Consider the following 17,625-nt stretch of genomic DNA (forward strand, 5'->3'; position numbering starts at 1 on the left):
ACTCAAGCACTGGGGTTCAAAGGCCATTTCTATTTAGCATGTTTCTTATATTATTTTATATAGAATTTGTCATCACAAATGACATTATTGGTGGGACAGATTGAGCGAGCAGCTGAACTTAAAAATTAATTTCAGAATTTTTAGCATTTGTTCACAACTACACGGGTTTGAGCAAATTATATATATAGTTTGCTTTGAGCATGTGTGTGCATGTGTGAGCATGTGTCATATATAATATGAGTTTAGATGTGACGTCAGTGAGGTACAGTGAGGCAGTGAGGTACTTTCCTACTGAGGTCTTTGGATAATATAGGGTTGACTATCACATATATGCTCAAAGCAAACTTCATTAAATGTGTTCTCACTGTGTTAATAACAGAATAAAATAAAAACAGGGGAGAATGTATGATTTAATTAAATATATATATATATATATATATTTGCCAGTTGAAATGGTCCACTGGAGACCATACAGTCATGACCATAGTTTGATTCTGCCATCTACTGGTGTGTGTCACTGTGTGAACAGCAACAACAATAAACAAAATGCTTAAATTGACATCATTTCGATGGATAATGTTTAATGTTTGCTTATTAATTCATTAATTTGCTTGTTAGTTTGTTTTCATTACATATTGAGAGGTCAATAGTTTTACTTGTAGATTGGTTGGGAGGAATACTATGTTGTAAAGCTCTATAAACAGCGTGTATAACATTCTCATTTACCTCAGAATATGTATGCATATTTTAATTCATTCCAACTATTCTCAGATGCTGTCAATAGATCTCATGATGTATATAAACCAGGCACATGCAACAGTATCTGGTCCTAACACAGCCTTGGATTTCTCACTTTTATTTTCTCCATTTCATTGGGGAGAGAGTCTGTGTATATAATTTGTATTGCTCCCCTGGTTGTGCGTGTTATATTCAACCTCTCTCAGCGACCTTGCTGCTGTTGACTGCGGAGCTAATCTCTCTTTTTCGAAGCCTGAAGGCTTGCTATGGTGATCTCTTTGTTATGTGAGGTGCTTTTAAACTGTAAAAATATGGAATAGACATGTAGGAATTGCCCTTTTGTAGTATTTATTATTTAACATCAGTTCAAATATTAAATAAGTGAATACCCTCTGGGTACTTCAATATTTTTGTTTTAGCCTGATTTGAATTGCATTTTTAAAAAAAAACAGTTCATCAAAAAAAAAAAAAGAAATCTTGTGAAAAATATTTTGCAAAATGTTTGCATGCCTCCTTTTACATTCATTGTATGGGAAAAGAACAGCTTGAAATTTCTGCCAAATGTATTGTGTGTTCCGTGTATGAAAAAAGGGAGACCATTAGGAATAGTAAATTACTATTTGGTAAACTGGTTTATTTATTGTATCATAGTCTCCCAACAAGCCTACAACACCTCAGGAGAAAATTCGTCCCCTCACAAGTTTAGACAATCCACAGAGCCCTTTCTACGACCCAGAAGGTGGTGCAATCACTCCTGTGGCCAGAGTTGCCGTGGAGAGAATTGCCCGAAAGGTCTGTTTCTTTGCTTGTCTTAGAAAAATTCTATTTCAAAATAAAATATTCTTGCAGTAGCTGTTGCGTTTTTAGCTTTTATTATTGTGCAAAACAGTTCTGCATTATTTACAGTATGTCATAAAAGTATATAAACTGAGAACTAAAATAACTTGACAACAACAGATTTGTACATATTTATGAACCCAGCATGTCACAACAGTGCCCTGGAAGTATTGAAAGTCATCCATCCTCGATTGGGAGAGAGTTAGATTACTGTATGAGAATTAGGTGGAACACAGGAAAAAGTATAACCCATGTCAGCTGTTTGTTTTAAATCAGATGGTAAGAGTGAATGATATCCCATCGCTGTGTAGTAGAAAATTATTAAATGAGGGACATCATTTAAAGTCCATTTGAAAGTTTGAGTTGTTTTCTGATGTCTGCAGGGTGAGCAGTGCAACATTGTGCCTGATAATGTGGACGACATTGTGGCTGACATTGCCCAGGAGGAAAAAGAAGAAGGTTTGCATCTCTTTATCTTTTCATCAAAGTCGACTTTGAGAAAGAGAGAGAGAGAGAGAGAGAGAGAGAGAGAGAGATTGTATATTGTGTATTGCATCTGACCTCAGTGTGTTTCCCTACTTTCTACCACAGTGACCCTCAGCATGTGTGTGTTTATATGTTAAACACTGTGGTATCAAATGTTTACACGTGTTCTAATTTGTTACACTGTTTATTTAAAGTTTAAATTGTTATAATGTTCTTCTATTATTTTGATCTTTTCATTGTTATTATGTTTCTCCACATATATTCCAAGCTTTGGCAATATTGTATTTTTTTTACAGTCATGCCAATAAAGCAATTTTGAATTGAATTGAATTGAGAGAGGGAGAGAATGAAACTTTTAACTATGCAATATCTTAAACTCCTCCAGTCCAACCAAGATGATAACTGTATTCTTGAGAGGTTATGCTAGGCTAATATAAGAGACTTATATAAAACATGATAACATGTTCTTCAGGTTCTTCCAGAAGATGTTAGATGAAGAATCACATTTGTATGACAGAACAGTTTAGGTGAACCTAATAGAAGCTGTTAAGAAGTTCTTCAGAGAAATAACAATAGTAACACACAAGAATACACACTAACTACAAGAATGCTTGTTTCCTTTCAGATTAGATTGTGCCCAGCTCCTTGGCTGTACATTTTTTGTTGAATCAGAATTATAATATTCTATAATATTCACACCTGGAAGGTGTGACAATTGTCTGTAGCCAATATAGAATCATGCAAATACATTGGCTGGTGGTGCTAATAGCACCCTCTGAGGCACCATTACACCAGTACCATCACTCCTCAGATTTCTACAAAAGGAAGTTGTAGCAGTAACAAAAAAGTATGGCAGAATAATGCAGTGTCTCATTCCCTACACCAGGGTGAACTAGGGTTACATACAAAACCGAGATGTTCCCTTTAATAGGTTAACTCGACTGAGTGCCAGTTTGTCAGCCCATGAAAACACTTGCACAGAAAAATATCAGGTCTGCGGAGAGACTGAACATGCAGCCACACAAATAGTTGTCAAAGACGCACGCAAAGATATTACCTAAAAAGAAGCAGTAATTCTAGTAGAGTGAGCTTAAATATCAAGGGGCAGAGATAACCCATGTACAGTAGATTCCATCCAAAGGAACACAATGTCAAAAACTGTGTCTGTTTAACAGTTTTTGATAGGATCTGTGCGTAAGCCTTATTGTGTGGTGATGAGGCCAACGGGGATGAATTCCTCAACTGTTGAACCATCACTGAAACAGTGTCTTATGAAGCAGGCCCAGAGGTAACCACCGTTGAAGTCCCTGCCATGAGACTCACAAGCCTATGAGCAGACCTACATGAATGCCTTGCCCTGCTCTGAATCAATTCTGGCAAAGGCAAACATGCAGTAGACAATAGCTCTTGCATTGTGCCTGAGTTCAGTTCCACCCCTAAGAATGCGGTCTATTGCCTCATCCACAAAACTGTCTTCTTAAGGTTTATTTTCAGGTCTAACTCTACAGGTAATCAAGAACAAGTGAGTTGCTGAAACACAATACAACTCTGAAGATAGCTCCGAAAACAGTCTTTCTGCAGATGAGAAATCTGAGGAGCAAAAGGGCTCAGATGGCTAAATTAGCGCCATCAGTCATTGAATTAGCATAATTATATACAGGCACCAGAGAATCATCACACCTGAAGAGAGTGTGTGCATAGCATCAGTTAATGATGCAGTGCTGAGTGACCTATGAAATGCAACATCTTTGTGTGGCAATCAGCAACAGCATATGTTGAAGCGGAGCTCATTATGTTTGCGGTTATCTCCGATGAAATCGTCTTGTGTGAATTTAATGTAAAAGAGTTCATATCGAACCACATCTCTTTGAGCACATTTCTCCTCTGAAAATACAGAAGAGACACATGTAAGATAATTGTGGTCTTTTTCTGAGATTTAACCAAAAGTTGCTCTTTGTACTCCATTTAATCTCACTGATGTTTATTATAAACAACAACAAAAAAGATCCCAATAGTGATTTTTCTGTCTTATGGGCACTCCCTTTATGAGATTTCCTAATGCTTATAGACAAAAGCTTTTCATCCCCCCACGTCTTTTTCTTTTCTGTTTTGTCAGATGACACTCCAGAGACATGTATCTACTCCAACTGGTCTCCGTGGTCTGCATGCAGCTCCTCAACGTGTGAGAAGGGAAAGAGGATGAGGCAGAGGATGCTGAAGGCACAGCTGGATCTCAGCGTGCCCTGCCCACATACTCAAGACTTTGAGCCCTGCATGGGGCCTGGCTGCAGTGATGAGGGTCAGAATCAAACACACACAAAATCAGGGTTTCAGTCCCAGATGGAAAGGAACATTGAAGTTATTGTCATTCATATTGATATTATCTCTGTTTAAAACTGTAGTGAGACAGCTGCCTTCTAAGGGGCCGTCCACACAGAAAGGGTTCTAGTATTCAAAAACAGCAGGATAGGATCCAATGGAATAGGCAAGAATGCAGGGGTCTATTGGTCTTTTTTTTCAAACTTCAAAATAATTTAACTTGATTTTAGTTTTAAAAACAAAATGTGTTCTTGCTTTCTGGAAGCACTATTTTTTTATGTTAGTCTATGTACATCGATAGGTGTCTTTGCTACGTCCTATCTTGTTATTTATGTATGTACAGTATTTATTTATTTACAGCATATCTCACATGAGGTCAGTGCCACCTTCTGATCAGAAAATATAATGACATTTCTAAAAATGCTTGTAACTATTTAAAATATTAAAAGGGGGGGGGGGGGGGGGGTTTTTTTTAACGGGGTTTCTGTTTTTTTTTTTTTTTTTTTTTTTTGGCCTTGTGGGGTTTTTTTTTTTCCTCAATCAACTGCGTCACGAGCAGCAGGGATAATCCAGGAGAGTAAACAGAAACAAAACGAGAGTTGGGGCAGGCGGCAGAGAATCACACGAGTAATAACAGTCCAAGGTAATACACAAGATATGTCAAGACGGGATAAACGCTCAGAAATGTAGCCGGGGCAATACAAGACTTCGCAAATACTGAGAGTCTGGGAGCTGCTTAAATGGGGAAGCTAAGGAGAAACACCTGTGCCAGTAATCAGTCCCAGGTACGGGGTGTTATGGGAAATGTAGTCCATGAACGCTAGTACTCGGGAGAGGGTGCCCTCCAGAGGCCATCGGAGAGAGCCACAGAGGCCTGATTTGTGACAAAACCAGCTACCATGTTCAAAAAATTATTTTGCCCACTATTATGATGAAATTGTTCTAGTAGGGCCCTTGACCAAGATGCCCTGGAAACCATCTATTATGTTCTAGAACAGTGATTCCCAACCACGTTTCTGGAGCCCCCTCAGTGTATCGTTCCACTGCGTCCTCTAGCGGTCGCTAAGGGAAACGCCTTCAGCGTGACCAGTGTCTGAAGCAAATGTCTAAACACAACAATAACACTGTTATTATACAACAAATAACGCGTTGGAGGTGTACTCATGCTCATAGGCGACCCTCTAGAGTGAGAGGAGCACTGCTAAGCTTAACCATAAGAGCAGCCTAACAGGGAGGCTAAATATGGCCTAACAACCTAGATAGATCGCTCACAGAGCTCCGGGGAGCAGAGTCATTGGTTCTTGGCTCGAGAGGAGAACTCACATGTTGTTTCCGGGAGCGGCAGGCTCATAGGTGACCCTCCCGCAGTGAGGGGAGCACTGCCAAGCTCCAATAGGCAGCCTTGACTGCATGTGGAGCTCCGGGAGTGGAGTCCTAGGCGCTCAGATCAAGAAAAGAGCTCACATGTTTGCTCTGGGAGCAGCAGGCTCATAGAAAACCCTCCTGCAGTGAGGGGAGCACTGCCAAGCTCAACCATAAGCAGTGGCTATGTACAGAGCCCTGAGAGCAGAGTACTTGCTTTTCAAATCGACAAGGGAACTCACATGCTCAGCCTGGGAGCAGCAGGCTCATAGGCAATAAAGGGCTCCTCAGAGCGAGTACTCAATAATAGGACTTCATAATGAAGGGAATACCATCACACTCATACCGCAGGGGAAACAGTGTACTCAAGCCACTCACAAAGAGAGGATAGATTTAATGGTTCAACCACAAAGGCAGTATAACAGGGAGGTTCATGACTGCAGTGCGGAATTCCAAGAGTGGAGTTACTTAATGACAGGAGAACTCAAGCTCAGTACATGTGCAGAATTGTCACAGGGAGCTTAGATCTCAAGGCAATCCCCTCACGGCAAGATATGATTTAGCTCACCAGGGGCCTCATTTATAAAATGTGCACATATTTGATCTTAGAGTGTGCGTACACTAAAATCCACTAAAATTCTTCCCCCTCTGAGCGAGAACTCGCAGCTGCGGCTATTTTTCTCCGAGGAGATTGATATTGTTTGTGTGACCAAGTGGCTCGCGTGCTGCCGAGGCAACGCGTGTATTACATAATTTTCAGTTTTTGATGTGAATCTTACCACACCAGACCGTGTTTACTCGTTTGGTTGTTTGGCTGCATTTAATTCTAAGGAATTAAATTAAGTATTTATCTGACTATGAGAAGTTAGGTATATCATTTTCGATTTTTGAAATGAATCTTATCACACCAGACCGTGTTTACTCGTCTGGTTGTTTGGCTGCATTTAATTCTGAGGAATTAAATTAAGTATTTATCTGACTATGAGAAGTTTGATATATCATTTTCGATTTTTGATATGAATCTTATCACACTAGACCATGTTTACTTGTCTGGTTGTTTGATGGCATTTGATTCTGAGAAATAAAATTAAGTATTTATCGAACTATGAGAAGTTAGATATACAGGGGCTCTTGGGATAAAAAAAATTCTCGATTAAGAGCACGTGTTTACCTCTCTTCCTCTGAGGAGGTTGAGGCAGTCAGCAGGGGCTGCTGGGCGGGAGCAGTCCCAACTAGAGACCTGCACTCCCGCGGGACCCAACGCAACAGGGTGTGGCGCGGGCCAACTCGTGATGGGCGAGTGCGGGTGCAGGCGGGAAGAGACCCGTGTGTGTGCGGGATGCGGGAGAATAAAATTATTTGCAGGACTCCCGCAAAATAAAAATTATCTAAACATAAAGTGTTTAAAACATATAAATTGTTATTCATCTGTTGCACAAAAGCAAAAAGAACAACTAATATTAACATTAAAATGATTGACATGTGCAAGCTAGACATAGTTTCTATTTATAATACGTGTTTAAAAGGTTGTGCAATGTAGCCAATCACAGACTCAGCTGTTGGTTTCTGGAACGCAATGGCCAATCAGAGGTGATTAAGTTAGAATCTTGCATGCTCAGGAATCCTCTAATTTTAACACACGAAGTGTAGACACTGTGAAAGATTCATTGTGCATATATTTAATGTGTTATAACAGAGCTTTATGAGATCGCGATTAACTGAGATCTCAGCTTTTAGTGATAATAAAGGAAGCGCGCTGCTGGCATTCTGCCATGCCAAACCATGCACGCAGCAGCACATGCTTGCTTTTCTGTTAAAAATAACAGTGGTTTGTGAATGTGAATGTTTATGCTTAGCCTAAATAACAAATATTCTATCTGGAGCGTTTATGCTGGTATGTTGTGGAGCTTAGGAGATATTGCAGAAACATTTTATGTAAATTTCTTCGATGTACTGAAAAAAAATCGATATAGATTACTTTTATGCGGGCTTTTGCGGGCGGGAGCGGGACAAAACATGAATGTCGCGGGCGGGAGCGGGACCAAATAAGATATATTTCTGCGGGAGCGGGCAGGTGCGGGACAGAATCTTGCGGGAGTGGGACTGAAAAATTCGTCCCGCGCAGGTCTCTAGTCCCAACCTACCATGTTCCAGCTCGTCATTCTGGGGGCGTCACTTCTTGTACTCCGCAGAGTCACAGTGGCGCTCCCAGGCCGAAGGCTTATAGCGGAAGGCGGTTCTGTGGACCGTCATTCTCGCTGCATAGTCTCCGTCTAAAACGTCCTGACGCCCACGGCCTATAGGACTTCTGAGGGCCAGCTCACTCGGGGGAAGAGCGGTGTACACCACATTACACGGTGCCCATCTCTCCTCAGTGCCCTCAGGAGATCGGTCTGCCAATGCTGCTGGTGTTCCAGGGCGCAGCGGTCTCCGGCGAGCGCTTCTCTCAGTTACCACCCGGAAACGTAGTGGTGATAAGAAGCTCGCGACCTCCACGGACGTCTCTAGAGCAGCTAGTACAGCCGTCCCCTGCCGCTTCGCCGCTTCAGGGCACCGATCTAGCTGCTCTAAGTGCACCAGAGGCCAGTCTCATGACACTGGTTCCCTTAGAATGTCACCGGGCGGTGTGGGAGCCCCTACCAAGCATGCCTCCTTGGGTCCTGCCCTGAGCAGGCTCTGGTTCTATCAGTCGAGTCTTCCTAGCATATGACGCGGGTCTGAGGACCATCACTTTTAGAGAAGACTTCAACTATGAGGGTCCTGATGCTATGGCTCAGGACCTCGGAGGGCAGGCCCCTCTGGGGAAGAGCGGTGCACCGCTAGCCGCTCTGATTACACCAGAGGTCAGTCTCGAGACACCGATTCCCTTAGTAGACTAACGTGTCTCAGTGGGTCCTGCACACTGTAGAGTGAGGCTATAGAATCCAGTTCTCCTCCGCCTCAGTTTAAACGGGGTCATCCCCACTATGGTGGGTCCCGAGCAGGCTCTGGTCATGGAACAGAAGTAGTTACTCTTTTGAGGAAGGAGGCCATCGAGGTGGTCCCTCCTCATGTAGCAGAGTCCGGTTTTTACAGTCGGTACTTCACCGTTCCGAGGAAGGATGGAGGGTGACGTCCTATTGTAGATCTGCGTCATTTGAACCGCTCAGTCAGGCGACTGAAGTTCAGCACGCTCGCACTCAAGTCCTGTCTCAGATCAAGTCAGAGGACTGGTTTGGCACGATCGATCTAAAAGATGCACATGTCGCCATCCTTCCTCATCACAGGAAGTTCCTGAGGTTTACTTTTGAAGGGGCAAAAGCTTACCAACACTGAGTTCTTCCTTTGGCCATGCACACTCACACCCGGTCAGTCACTCACTGTCAAGCAGTTCCAGACTGCTGAGTCTGATGGCAGCCGCGTCCAACATGGTTACTTTTGACCTGCTGTACATGAGACCCCTACAGTGGTGGCTTAAGACCAAGGGGTTCTCCCTGAGGGGAAACCCACTTCGCATGCTCAAGGTCACGCGGCGGTGCCTACGTGCCTTAGACATGTGAAGGAAACCTTGGTTCTTATGTCAGGGCCTGTTTCTGGGAGCTCCTGGTCGCCGCATATGCTAGCGATGGATGCATCTTTCACTGGTTGGGAGCGGTCATGAGTGGCTGCTCAGCCCGCGGCCTGTGGAGCGGCCGCCATCTCACGTGGTGCATAAGTTGACTGGAGATGCTGGCCGTGTTTCTAGCTTTGAAAATTTTCCTCCCAGGCCTAAGAGATCGCTATGTGTCGGTGCGCACCGACAACACAGCAGTGGTCTTTTATATATGTGAGGGCAGACATCCTGTCAAGGCAGGGGCCGAGGCCCAGGGAATAGATGCCTCACCCCGAGGGGTGAAGCAGACTTGGAGAGTCTTTGGCCAGGCTCAGGTGGACTTGTTTGTGACTCAGATGATATATTTGGTACAGTTCTGGAGTTCCTTCAGCCCTGTTTATCCGCAGAGTTGACCCATTCCACCCTAGAGGTCTTCGTGGCAGCCATTGCGGCCTACCACGCCCCTCTCGGTGGCCATTCAGTGGGAAGACACCCTCTTCTTACACATTTCCTCCACGGTGCGCTGAGGCCGAGGCCTCCAGCCAGAGAAGCTTATGGTAGGTGGTGGATCAGGATGCAATTCCATAGCCTTGAGCCCTCTGATCTCCCTTCTCCTTCTGGGGTCAAGGCTCACTCCTCCAGAAGTTGGCTTTCGGGACGGTGGGCCCTGCCTACTTTAGCCATTCCTGGCTCCCTTTCTCTCACCTTAGTTGTGCTCTTCCACACTAGGCAGGGATTTGCAAGTCTGGCGGCGTGGGCATTCTCGTTCCCGTAGAGTTTCGAGTTCCTGAAGGGGAACGTCTCCAGGTTACGTATGTATCCATGGTTCCCTGAAGGTAATGAGACGCTGCGTCTCAGGGCCATACTTCCGGTATCCCTGCCAGCGCTTGCTTCACTCCTAAAAGCTGATGCCGGTTTCACTGCACGTGCTTTTATGCTTCCTGGTCGCTACGTCACCCTGCCCGTGACATCTCGCCCATCCATTGGACTGGTTACACATGTGATTCAGAGCGTGGTCATGCTGGAGGCGTTCCCGTAGCGTTTCGACGCAGCGTCTCATTCCCTTCGGGGAACCGTGGTTACATACGTAACCTGGATACGTTTTGTAGCCTATAATAATAGGCCTATGTCGTGCAATAATGATTTTAATATATTATATTCAATAGCATTGTTAACTGTTTTTATCTAAAATACACTATCTATTTTTGTATCAGTACATTACTGGCACATTTGAGCAGCATTAGTAAACTGTAAATATAAAGAAATGCCAAATCACATGCAGGTTTTTATAAGATGACTGAAAATTTTACTTGAATTCGTAGTTTATTCTTTCTTTTGGAAACCTAATTGTTTTATAATTATACTTATTATTATTGTTATTTCTGTTATTTCAAGAAGTAGTAATTTTGATAATTGGCAATAGAAAAAATATAACCACACACACATTGTTTGTCCACAGAATAATTACACATTATTAAATAAAAAGCGTTCCCGCACGAACCTCTACCTCCGCCAGCAGGACCTCAATTTCAGACTCAGTAAAGTTTTTTTTTCTTTGTGCTCGTCATTCTCAAGCATAGAAAGTCGGATATTGGCGTATGCTCTTTTATATGGTAATGATATTATTTAGGGGCGTTTACAAGGCAGAGATCTGACACCAGTCAGCTGCAAACAATTTCAAGATAATTTGCGATTTATAAAGTCACATCTGGAAGAGAGGCGTACGCACGTATTTTTGTGTGCATGTTCGTTTTCTCTGAATCGCACTTATGCACTTTTGAGAAATGATCTTAGAACAAATTTAGGATGGTTTATACGCAACATTTTATAAATGAGGGCCCTGATGAGCAGCCTGGCCAGGGTGGCTTCTCGAAGCCAAGAACACCCAGTAAGGTTATCAGGGACCATCACTTGAGAGTTAGAAGAGTACTGCCGTGCTCAACCTGGAAGCTACCACCTCAAGAAGAACCGGAGGGCCTAACAACCCGAGGTCGCAGCGCTATTCTGGGACCTTGATGACCAAGGAGGCTCCTAAAGAACGGCTCAGTGTCAAGGTTCTCCAGTGATGGTATGGACAAAGAGGCTCAGTAAGACAGGCCTAGCAACCTGCTATCAAGGGAACCAGGATTCTGTACCAGAGATGTACCCACAAGCAGCCCTCAGGAGCGTGAGGGAGGTACAGTCAGGCTCCTGTACCCATGGAGCAGAATGCTCAACTACACCTACTTGTTGATGAGGAGCATCAGCTCAACCTAGACACGCAAGAGGATCAAGAAGGCTACGTTGACCTTCAACTTGGGCTAAGGAGAGCAAGTGAGAGTTCACCAGAGCAAAGGGAGAGAGTTACCAGATAGGGCCCTCATCTACTGACTTTCAACAGGGAAGGCCCATGGTGAGCCCTACTTCCCAGTATTGAAAGGCAGGGACTTTCAGCAACAGGGACTGTTACTGCACAACTGTAAAATACCAGGGTAAGGGAACCAGGTTCTGTGTCAGTGACGTACTCCCATGTGGCCCTCAGGAGCATGAGGGGAGTACAGTCAAGCTCCTAACCCCAGAAAGCATGGTACTCAACCACACCCGCTCACGGGTAAGGAGCTGGTGGCTCAATTCAGGGCCAAGCATCAAGGAGGCTCGCAAGCCTACACTTGAGAAAGAGGAGGTCCCCAGGGCGGGGCGAGGTCCCAATGCATGGGGCCTACAACCCCGACTCTCAGACAGAGGAGGCTCACAGGGAGCCATACAACCCTTAAATGAAAGTAAAGGCACACAGCATGGGTTCCCAGGGTGCAGTTATATTGTCAGGTCCCTTCAATGCTCTGCCTATAAACTCTGCAAATGGTCAGACTAATTGCATCGGCAAGAGCGGGACTCGAACCGCAGGTGATAGTGAATTCTCACCGCGACCGCAATGTGCAGCATGTATTCAGCTCCCGCGGGATCTAAACCCACTTCGTTCAGGCGCTAAAATTCTGAGAATGCGTCACTATGAGCTTGTTCAACTTCCACAAGAGGCGAACACACTTATGCAAACGCTGTCTAGAGTCTCGGGTAAAGGGTGAAACACTCACCAGTAGTCCTGCGAATGCATCCCGATGAGCACAATCCACCTCCTTGTGAGTCAAACATGTTCAATTCACACTTATCCACAAAGACATAAGCGCAATGAGTGCAATGAGCACATTCAACTCCCTCTCGAGCTGAATGTGCTCGTTTCTCTCCCACACACACACACACATCATATGAAATATCAGGTATCAGAGCAAAGACTCTGATGAGAGAATATGCAATCCTAGTCATGCTTGGCTGCTAACATAAACAAACGGCAGTGAAGACGAAGAAGAGGATGACGTGTTCTATCGGCGCCCTTTTATACTGTAGTCGCGCCGGTAGTGACGTCATAGGTTGTCACTGGCCAATGTTATTGTCATGTCTAGACATTTGCTTAAGGCACCGGTCACACTGAAGGTGTTCCCCATAGCGACCGCTAGAGGACAGTTCGAGTTCCCTCAGAAGGGAACCACTATTCCAAAACATCTTTCAACTTAAGCTAATAGTATCTGTATTTTCAAGCAGGGCTGATGGATGAATGTTAAAAAATTTTGAACAAGGACATGAATAACAAAATGAACCTTGACTTTTACAGATGCTTCCACCTGCATGATGTCAGAATGGATCACATGGTCACCATGCAGTATGTCATGTGGTGCAGGTGTGCGCTCTAGGGAGCGCTATGTAAAACAGTTTCCTGATGATGGCTTTGCTTGCACCCATCCCACTGAAGAGACAGAGCCATGCACTGTCAATGAGGACTGCTGTGAGTATTATTTACCTATGGACTCATAACAAATAAGATTCACTGAAATCTAACAGATGTGTACAGTTGTAATTTTATTGATTCTTCACAAGTTAATCACAAGTTTTTTGTCAATTGCCAATTGTGCAGGATTTTCCTGCACCTAAAGTTCCTGTACCCAATATACTGTACTGAATTTTCAGCTAACATCCTCATTCATTGATTGTTGCATGGCTATTTTTATGATTTTTTTGTTACTTAAACAAAACAAAACATAGGTACTAGTTTCAGCATATTTGGGCCTAACTGCCTGAAACTAACCAGCCAAACCTTTCCTGCATATTTTAATAATAGACTAAAAGTTGTTTTTGTTTTTGATCCTTCATGGCTATAAAGGGTCTCCTAACAGGATTCTCTGCTCCAATCATATGTACTGTATATGTTTCTGCTTGTGTAGCTCCAAGCAGTTGTTTGGTTACTGAATGGGGTGAATGGGATGCATGCAGCGCCACATGTGGGCTTGGCATGAAAAGACGGGAGCGGATGGTGAAAATGCCCCCGTCTGATGGCTCCATTTGTGGGGCTGAAGTGGTGGAAGTGGAGAGGTGTATGATGCCAGAATGCCGTAAGTGCAAACACTCGCATGCACAAGCACATTAACAGATCCCCACGCAGTGCATGTCTGTGAATGTTTAGGTAGACATGAATTAGCATAATTACAGAGCCACATTAACATGTTCAGAATTACATATTCACATAAATGCATATCCACATATTCACACAGAACACAAGTAGTGAACACGTTACCCCACTTTAACATATTCAAATCCATAACTCACAAAAATACACTCACAAACATATTCACACCCATAGTAACCTATTAATACACATAGCATATACAAATTTATTAGGGAAAATTAATATAATGTACACACACAAATACTCACATTACACTGCTCACACACAAATTCACATGAATGCCAATATTAGCATATTCACAAAGAAAAAAAAACTGCCAGCATTAACATATTCTCACATACATGCCCACATTAGCATATTTATACAGAATACACACCCACATGCTTGCAGTTCTCAGTGTTATGATGCTTATGATGTTTTTTGTGTGTATAGATACAATCCCATGTTTACTGTCCCCGTGGTCAGACTGGAGCGATTGCAGTGTGACGTGTGGTAAAGGCACACGGACACGTCAACGTATGCTCAAATCACCTGTGGAGTTGGGAGAATGCAACGAGGAGCTGGAACAGATGGAGAAATGCATGCTGCCAGAGTGTCGTGAGTTACACATACTCTTTCTCTATTACACATACACACACACAAACATAACAGTTAAAAGGTATCAAACATAACAAATGCACAGTATGTGTGTGTGTATGTGTTAGTTAGTTAGTTAGTTGTAATTGTGAGAGTGGATTCAGGAGAAGTAGTGTTGAAGTCTGATCTGTGTGACCTTCCTTCCTTACGTAAAAAAAAAAAAATGTGATAAATTGTCATAACAAGCTAATCCCCCACCCACCACCTCCATCCCCCATTTGAAATAGTAGACCATCTGGGTATCTGTGGGATACTCACTTCAGCTTGTTATGATTTGGGACACACTAATTCTAATCTCTGATACTATTTAGTGCAGATAATATGCAAATTGGAACAAAGTGTGTATCTCCAGGAACAGGACTTAAGATTTCTCAGTTACACAATCAGCTTCTTATTATTAAACTGTTGCATAATTGCAATATCACACTCTCAATCATTTTATTGACCCCCCCCCAGAATTCTTACTCATCTGAATGAAAAAAAACCTTTAGAAACACAATACAAACACATATTATATTATTTGTATTATTTAAACCTAAATAAATGTAGTACTGTGCATTTCAATAAGATAAGGAGGCCTTGGTTTCTTTAAATAAATACATTTACTCTGTCAAATGAATGCCTCTTGTGGCAGATTTCCTTTTTATGTATTTTAGAGACTCACAATATTTCCATAATTGTCTTGACAAAGGTTTCATTTTATGACTTTAATTAATTTAAATGTTCATGTTATTTTTCATTAAGATTACATTTCTAGTTGAGTCATGCAATCTAGATGGCACAGGCAGATAGGTTCTTTGCATGCAATTTGCCAGCTATCATATTGTTTACTACAGTACATGGCACAAGCTGATTGACCTCTGCTGATCCTGCAGCCAATGAGATTGCTTGCTCAACATTTAAATAATCTGGTTCAGTGTTTACAGTAAACTGGTCCTGCAACGTACTATTAGAGTTCCCCAGATCCACCTATCTAGATCTTCTATTCGATTTATGTATGCCTATTCATGCAGCAGCAGCAGCACATTTTACATGCTCACAGCAGTGTGTCTGTGTATTTACTGGCAGTAGCATGTCCATACTTGCTCTGCAACAGCAGCGTACATAGCAGATCTAGTGTGCCAAGACCAAATACATTAACTTATAAAACTATTCAGAGAGCTGTCATGATTGAAATATGTTTTATTGGAAATACATAGGAAAGATAGACAGCTTTGATGTGAACCAACAGCACCTAATAAACAAAATATAGAAAAAATAAACATAAATAATGAACATCCTCTCTAAACTAATAACATTTTCCCTGAGATATGATGTCATATTTCTCTGTTTGAATATTGTCTCTTTTGATGTCGTTCTCTTCTAGCTATGGATTGTGTGATGTCAGAGTGGTCCGAGTGGTCAGAGTGCAGTAAATCCTGTGGGAAGGGTCATTTGATCCATACACGCATGATCACTCTGGAGCCTCAGTTTGGTGGGGATCCGTGCCCTGAGACCACACAGAGAAAAACATGCAAGATCAAGAAGTGTAATCAAGGAGGCTTAAACAGTGATGAGAGGAAGAGGCGCAAGGAAGACCGTAAGAAGAGGAGGAACAAACAGGGAAGGGAGGAGAGTGCTGATGAGCTCGCAGGTGAACATGCATCGTCACTGTAAAGGGATACTCCACCCAAAATATTAAAGTTCTCTCATAATTTACTCACTCATGCCATCCCAGATGTATATGACTTTCTTTTTTCTGTGGGAGACAAACTGGGATTTTTAGAAAAAATGATCTCTCTTTAGAAAGCCTCTGTCATCTGTCATCTGTTTTTTGTTTTTTTTACTTTTTAAACAAATAATCTCTTCCAGCTGTCAGCATGCTGTGAATGCCAGCATGTTGTGAAGCATGATGTAAGCTTGTTGTGAAACAATTACATTTTTTAATTAATGTTATAAGGACTCACATCTAGTGAGTCTGAGTACTGTTTGTGTTCCACAGAAGAAGACAGATGGACTCAGATTCGGCTTTATTGTCATGTTTAGGGAAACTAAGATTGCAGCTACATGCCAGAACACTAACCACATCCATGTACCTATCAAATAACTATTACATACCTAACATACATACCCACTCCTAAGATTTTTTTTTCTCTCAATTTCTGTCACTGATGGAGTTTTGGTTCCTTGCCACTGTCGCCTTTGGCTTGCTTAGTTGAGGATGATTAATTTCTGGAATATTGCTGGCTTGATTGCACAAACACTATTGGAAGAGAGCTGAACTAGATGATGACATCACTGAATCATCAATGAACTGACCTTAACTGAAAAATTATTCAGTATTATATACTAAAAATTATTGATGTTATTATCCTCTTGCATTTTTGACAAACAATTTTTCTTTTTGACACTGTAAACCTGCTTTGACACAATTTGTATTGTATAAAGCGCTATATAAATAAAGGTGACTTGACTTGACATGCAAAAAATCAAACAATATAAACAATAAAATTTTCAAAAACACATAAAAATACCAGAGTATATTCTTAAAGTGGTGGTTCACTGTTCTTTTTCTAGGCTTGATTGTGTTTATGGGGTTCAGTCTAACATGTGTCAATGCTTAAGTTTTTTAAACGCATAAATTTTCACATAATTTACCTTTATTCCACACCTCTCTGTCCCTTCTCTGAGAAACGTGCTGATCATTTCCTTCTTTTATGAAGCCCCTCCCTCAGAAATAGGTGATGGGCTCTGATTGGTTAGCTGGCCCAGTGTGTTGTGATTGGCTTAACCGTCTCTAGTGCGCTCTAATCGTCCCGCCCCTCACCTCAGTGGCATGTGCTCCGGTTGTATTGTAAACAACGGCGTTGTGAATATTGCTTATCAGTTTGAGCCCGATTGAGAAGCAGAGGAAATTATTGAAGAGGATCGTACAGAACCTGTGCAAGCACGGCTTTTAATGGTAGGCCTATGTTTTTTGTTTGTTGTTGTCTCATACTTTTAGATACGCTGTTATTTGTAAATGCTACTGCTTATGTTAGCTTTTAATATACAGTTTTATCCTGATTAAAGCTTTAATACATCACAGCAACTGCACGTGTGTCCATGTTTAACACTTCTCATAGCTACACTCTTAAAAATAAAGGTGCTTCAAAAGGTTCTTCAAGCGATGCCATAGAAGAACCATTTCTGGTTCCACAAA

The 17,625-nt window shown here is 42.3% G+C and overlaps 1 protein-coding gene across 1 annotated transcript in view; it reads left to right on the plus strand.

Annotated features, from left to right (window-relative positions):
- Positions 1 to 17,625, plus strand: part of spon1a (spondin 1a) — a 185,183-nt gene that overhangs the window by 164,131 nt on the left and 3,427 nt on the right. The window contains exons 9-15 of the mRNA XM_016236358.1: positions 1,390 to 1,530; positions 1,959 to 2,034; positions 4,178 to 4,360; positions 12,960 to 13,130; positions 13,567 to 13,734; positions 14,241 to 14,405; positions 15,811 to 16,077. Of these exons, the coding sequence (XP_016091844.1) occupies positions 1,390 to 1,530; positions 1,959 to 2,034; positions 4,178 to 4,360; positions 12,960 to 13,130; positions 13,567 to 13,734; positions 14,241 to 14,405; positions 15,811 to 16,077 (1,171 nt within the window). The remainder of the gene's footprint in view (positions 1 to 1,389; positions 1,531 to 1,958; positions 2,035 to 4,177; positions 4,361 to 12,959; positions 13,131 to 13,566; positions 13,735 to 14,240; positions 14,406 to 15,810; positions 16,078 to 17,625) is intronic.

The sequence above is a fragment of the Sinocyclocheilus grahami genome, unplaced genomic scaffold (genome assembly GCF_001515645.1).
Source record: "Sinocyclocheilus grahami isolate Dianchi unplaced genomic scaffold, SAMN03320097.WGS_v1.1 scaffold489.1, whole genome shotgun sequence".
In the NCBI taxonomy this organism is placed as follows: domain Eukaryota; kingdom Metazoa; phylum Chordata; class Actinopteri; order Cypriniformes; family Cyprinidae; genus Sinocyclocheilus; species Sinocyclocheilus grahami.